Source organism: Octodon degus, unplaced genomic scaffold, assembly GCF_000260255.1.
Source record: "Octodon degus isolate 3935 unplaced genomic scaffold, OctDeg1.0 scaffold00105, whole genome shotgun sequence".
Classification (NCBI taxonomy): Eukaryota; Metazoa; Chordata; class Mammalia; order Rodentia; family Octodontidae; genus Octodon; species Octodon degus.
In genome coordinates, this window is record NW_004524681.1 from 5,767,768 (window position 1) to 5,774,222 (window position 6,455).

The 6,455-nt window shown below is 45.3% G+C and overlaps 1 protein-coding gene across 1 annotated transcript in view; it reads left to right on the forward strand.

Annotated features, from left to right (window-relative positions):
• Window positions 1-6,455, forward strand: part of Shc4 (SHC adaptor protein 4) — a 113,335-nt gene that overhangs the window by 60,540 nt on the left and 46,340 nt on the right. Inside the window, exon 5 of the mRNA XM_023724043.1 lies at window positions 3,272-3,325. Coding sequence (XP_023579811.1) covers window positions 3,272-3,325 — 54 coding nt within the window. The remainder of the gene's footprint in view (window positions 1-3,271; window positions 3,326-6,455) is intronic.

Here is a 6,455-nt window from a genome sequence, read left to right on the forward strand (position 1 = left end):
GCTCTCCCGCGAGGCGCCGCCATGGGCTGCGCGCCCTCCTGCTCCTCCAGCGGCCCTTCCTCCTCCAGGAGCGGCGCGGCCCCGCTGCGGGCCGCCTCCCGGCTCCCGCCACCGCCTACCTCCATCTGGGGAAGGTCACCCTCGCCCGGCATCACGTCCATCTGCAGGTCGTTGCACTCTTCGTACAGCTCGCACAGCTCTGCCATCTCGGACATGGCTGAAACCGCGGGACCACTAGCGAAGCGGCTTCCGGAGAAGAAGGATGCGCGGCCGGGCGGCTGTGCGCGTGCGCGTGCGCGAATGCCGCGCGCTTGCGTCACCAAACGCGCACGCGCGCTCCTGGACGCCGCTTCCGCCCGGCTCGCAGCGATGGCGGGAGCTGCTTCCGGTCCCCCCAGAGACCCGCGCGTGGTTCGCTGGGTTACTTGCGGGAGTCGGATTTATTGTCCAGAGGCTGCAGGCAGGGTCGTCACTCGGGGCCCACGCCGCCCACCCCCTCGTGGCGTGCCCGGCTGTGCCTGGAGCGCGGCGCGCGGGGAGCCGCTGCCCAGGCGCCGCCCCCTCGAGTCCCGCCTCCTTCCCGGCCGGGTCGCCGCCCCTTCAGGTGTGATGTCACCTGTCCCCGGGCGCTTCTCCAGACCATGTCGTCCCCACAGATAAACCCTGAGAAACGATCTGTTCTGCTCTTGTGGTTATTTAAAAAATTAGTTTCACAGACAAATATATTTTTAAAAATATAAAGAAATATTTAGTCCTATTTTCCCGTTAGCTAATTTTCCACCGTATTAATTTGGTGCCTATTCGTCAGATCTCCCCGTGGATTTACAAGGAACTTTTGTGTACTGGTGAAGAAAGGACTATTGGGGTGTTTTCCTGTTCCTCCCGCTCCCCTCTTCCTCCGTGCTTAGACCTCGGAGCCATCTCCCCAGCCCCTTTTGGTTTTTCATTTGTGTAAATATACTGTAACTGACCTAACCAAGGACCGTTTATTATTATTATCATCATCATTACAAATCATAAATAAATGAACATTCACATGTAACAGTGTTTTAGGAGCAGAAATGCAGGATCGTCGGTTTTGCATACTTTGGTTTAATACACACTGTCAAATTGCTCTCCAAAGTTAGGGGGCAAGTTTTAGCTGTAGTAGGCAGGGACTGAGAACACGCATGCGCTCTCTTCATGGGATTTCGTTGGACGCTGACAACTTTATCACTTTAATGGGATCTTTCATAGCATTAGTTTCTTGGAAGGTTGATTGTCTTTCAGTATGTGTAACGTTAGTATTTCCTCTGTGAATTAACTGGTTTTATGTTGGGTGTTTTTGTTACTGAAACTGATAAATTCGTTGTTTTACAAACGTAGTCTCCCTACTTGTTGTTTGTCTTAAGTGTTATCATAGACAAGTTTTATTTATTTATTTATTTATTTAGTGGTACTGGGGATCAAACTCAGGACCTTGCGCATTTCCCCGGCTTAAATTTATTATTATTTTTTTATGTACTCAGATTTATTTCTTTCTGTCTTTTTCTATTAAGATGGATTTTTCTACTTCAGTTGTATGTCTTGATATCTGATAAGGAAAACCTTATCTTTGTTCTTTATAAATTACCATAGCTCTTTTTACACTTACTTTTTTTTTTTTTGGTGAAGCCAGGGTTTGAACTCAGCCCCTTGTGCTGGCCAGGGAAGCACTTGTTCCACTGAGCCATCTCCCCAGCCCTTCCACTTACATTTTAACATGAACTTTACAAGCAGCTTAATGTATCTTTGTATGTTTTATATCTGATAAGGAAAATTTTGCCTACTTGCTCTTTTGAAAATTTCTATGGAAGGTTTTGCACATTTATTTTTTCCATGTTAATTGTAAAAGCAGAGTGAAAAATTCTGTAAGTGATACTTGTAACATTTTTATTAGAAGTGCATGGAGTTTACAGATTAAAGGGAGAGAGCGGACACCTTTACAGTATTACTTCTCATCCTTAGGCTGATCCATATCTTTCCACTTACAGGTCTTATTTATACCGTTCAATGAAGTTTTCTAAAAAGGTTTGCATGATTCTGAGTTTCATACTTAGGTATACTCTTATCAGATGTTCCCGGTAAAGGCTCTCATTGGCTATTGTTGACGTATGAGAATGGCAGTGACCTTTGTATGTTGATTTTGTTTTACTGAAATGCACCGATAGAAAATGCACATATCTGTGGGTAGCTTCATTATCACAAAGTGAACCTATTTGGGTCCTCTACCCTCATCAAAAAATGCCATTTGCAGCAACCCAGAAATCCTCCGGCTTCCTCCTCCTGTGCCCCAGAAGTTAACCACTATCCTGATGTCAAGCACAGTGAAATAATTGTTGCCTGATTTTGAATGTGAACAAGTAAAACTATGCAGAACAAACATGCTCATTGTCTTTGGCTTTTTTTTGCTCAACAAAACATGATGTTGCCGTGTAGTTGCCCACTGCTGGAATGCCATAGTGATCATAATTGGGATTGTTTCTTGCTTAGGGCTATAATAACCAGGGTAATCACTGTCTGTCTTGTCTTTCTGTTGGGTGTGCATCTAGGAACAGAACTGCTCCACCATCTTCTATAGGCAGTGTCATAGATTCTGCCACAAAATTCCGAAAACAAGACCATCAACATGTGCATGGTTGTTAATTACCCCTTATTAAATGAGCACAAAAATAAGTTCTGCAAATTGGTGGCTTCCAAACATGCAAACTAGAATTTTAAGTAAAACAGACCGTCTTCTTGGCTGAATAACTCAGTTCACTCTTCTAGCATTACTTCATATTAGAAATCTAAATGATAGTGCCCTGGAGTATTCGGTGACAAATTCCTTAAAAACACACATAGAAAAATTAATGTATAAATGGGGGGAAATCTATTGGTTAAAGTCATGGAACAAATTGTTAGCATAGGTTGGCTCTTCTGCACCCAAGGAGATGGTGCTTTCTTATTGGTTAGACCTAGGCCCACAGGTGGGAGCGGCAGTGAGTTGAGCCTGCAAACCCTCCTGAACCTGAAGGCTTAATGAGATCATTAGGGGCGGGATGCAGCTCAGTGCAGAGTGCGTGCTGAGCATGTGAAAGGCTCCTAGCAAAAGCAAAACCAAGAGGTCTTATTATAGGAAGTGGGTGGGGTGTTCACAAAGAGATGTTAAGCAGACAAAGAGAAAACAAATGTAGGTCGATTACTTTTAGACTGTATATAATAGTAATAGTAACTTATGGCATACATGTTTAATTTGTTTTATATTTTTCAGATTATTGCAAATCATCACATGCAATCTATTTCATTTGCTTCTGGAGGGGATCCTGTAAGTATGCATCCATAAGAGTTCTTTTTGTATGAGTTAAAAAACCAAATTTAGATATTTTGGATTAGTAGATGAGTTGATAGTACTGCGCTAAACTTCTTACCGATAACAAATATCCCAGGCACGAGTTACAAGCACATCTGTATGCACGGGGTGCTGGTGCTCGGAATTCTCAGCACAGAGTTCCAGGCAGACCCCACTAATCAGCTGGACTTGGGATCTAAGGGGAAGCCAACTTGCTGTCAGCCATGCCAACCAAGGCAACTCAGCTTAATCTAGAATGAGCCTCAGAGAGAGAACCTGTGGTTTCTGTCTCCCAAGAAAAGCATGTGGTACTCACTGGCACCCATTGTGGAGGACTCTGGCTCACACTCCACAGACTGGAGTTGGCCTTGGCCCCATACTGCAGTGTTTCAGGGACAGGGGGGTTTCTCTCCTTCAGAAATGAGCCTCATATGCAGTGTAATAGCTGATGTTTTTCTTCCCACTATGTTCAATTTCTCACTTATTATTAGCAAGTAAAATTTAGAGTCATAAATGATGAGAAATATAACGGAGAAGCCTAAAATGTGTGAAGGGTAGAAAAAAAGCTTAAATCTGGTGCCTGACATTACTAGAAAGTTTTTTTTTTTTTTAAATATATTTGGTACAGAGTCTGCAGGGTCTACAGGGCCTCACTATGTAGATCAGACTCATAGTGATCCTCCCAAGCGTTGGGATTACAGGCACACACCACCACCCCTACTCTCAATTGCCATCTCAGCGAGTCCAGGGAGCAGGGCTGGCACGGCACGCCAGGGACTGAACCCTGGCCACTGTGCTCTGCCTAAGCAGGTGCTTTAATCTACTGAGCTATCTGGCTGGCCCTACTAGAAAGTTTTAATTCATGAACAATGACAGCACCCCAGAAGGAAATAAAGTTCTGAAGTTACTCTGGGCGACCATCGCTTCCATACTCTCTTCTGAAAAATGTGAACAAATTCACTCATTTGCCTGTTGGTAAAACTTGCTGGTGTGCAAAGTGTATAGCTAAGAGTTTGTAAAATAGACCATGTCGAAGACACTTCAGAAATGGCTAGTCTTCAGTTTGGCTACCAGTGACTCAGAGTATTGAAGCATGTCAGCTGAGGACAGCCTGCTTCAGAGCTTCTTTCTGAACTATGAAAAAAAGCCTTTAGGAAGTTTCAAATCATTGCTCTTGTTTGTTCGTTTTTATAGAACACTGTGTTTTCCCTTTAGGCTTCACAGCTTCCCGCCTTTCTGCCTTGGGTATAGTTATTTTCAAATGACTATGTTAGTTCCTTGATACTGTAAACCAAATTGTTGAGAGCTCTCCTTTTACCCCAAAGGAGTCTACGGATGGCTGGATGTGGCCCGGGGCTGATCCATGCCGCCTTCCCATCTGGCCTCGGCTGTGACCCCAAGGGCTGGGGATCAGGGAGGGACCAGTGGGCCCAAGCTGAAAATCACCAACATTTCTCTGCTCTTCCTAGGCCATGATAGCTTGATTCTCTAGGAAGGAACTCAAGATACGCTTCAGAGAGATATAAAGTGATGCTTTCTAAGTGTACTTTGAAAACCAATTGTTCGCGTTTGCGTGAAGTCTCCAGGTTGCTGGCGTTTTAGGATCGGGACGCAAACACCTACTCTGACTACACTCTGCATGGCGTACTGTGCTGCTTTTCACACTGTCTTCACGCACCTTTAGTTCTCCCTGCAGTTCACCCAAACACTTTCCCTACAGACACAAACCTAAGAATGATTTGTATCTGCTGCCTTCAGTGGGGCCTCTGCATTCTCTCCATCTGGACAGAAAGCCTATTGATTCATATTAAAATAGTAGTCTGGGTCCACCCCCAGCCTTGGCATCACACACACGCACATGCACACACACACACACGCACATGCACACACACACTGTGACGTTTTGCCCTCCTGTGGGGAAGCGGTTTGGCATTCTCCAGGCGCTGGAGTCAGGTTGACATGACTTAGGGCGCCTTTCTGATTTCTGGTGTCCTCATCTGTGGGAGGGTCCCCATGACCTGACAGGATTGCAAGAATTAGTGAGGCCATGTGTGTAAAGTACTAGTGCAAGTCCTGGCACATGGTCGCAAAGGTAGCTCCTAGCAACAGGTGTCCGTGTTTACGTAGGACACGCTGAGGCCATTCAGAGCCTCACAGCTAACTGGACTGGGGCCGGGGCCCGGTGAGTTGTGAGGCCTGGTGGCCCAGCATCTCGCCTTCTTTCTGCCAGATTTCTCCCCGTTTCGTAAGTGCCCAGCACTGTCCCTTACTTGTGGCATTTGCTCATCTGCACCTTTAGTCTCTTCTCGAAAGCAGCTCATTTCCCTTCTCTCAGCCTTGAAGACAGCCTGGGGATGCTTGTGTAACACACTTTATTTCAAAAACTTAAAATTTGAGTTTTGGAGAAAAAAATCAAATATTAAGTACATTTTAAAATCTTTTCACCTGTTATTTCTGCTTTCCCTCTAAACATTCTAAATAGTCCCAGCCACAGAATTTTAAAACTGTTAAGATGGTGGAGACTGCTTTAAGGATGAGCACAGTGAGGTCCAAAGAGGGCTCAAGGCCTCCTTCGGGCGAGACCTGGGCCCAGCCCGGTGACAGCCTTCAGGCCACGTTCCCCTTCCCTAGCCCAGAAGTCAGCAGCAGTGGCGGCCTCCCTTTGGGGTTCCTAGAAGCAAAGACCATAAATGTCTCCTCATTTATTAGAATATTCCCAAGTTCCTTTTAGGCATGAAATATTACTCAGATGTGTGCCATTTTTAAAAATTCCTCAAGCCAAGAGCTGCTGGGCGCCCTCCTGTGACTCAGCAGAGGCTGTTAGGCAGAGGCCCTGGGGCGCCACCGCAGGCCCGGCTGTACTCTCGGGGCACTTGCCCCGCCCTATGGAGAGTCCCCTTCAGTCTGCAAGTAGAGCTGTTTTCCTTTTTGATAATTGAGGTAACAAAAAGCATCTTGAATTATTAAAGTCTTATCAGTCATCGGCTTACTGTTTTCAATAAAAGCTGGAATTACCAAGTAGGTTCTGTTTGTTTTAATGAAACATTGTTTGAGTTATTTATGAGTCCTCTTTTTTCATTTATTTTTATTTTTATTGTTTTTTTTT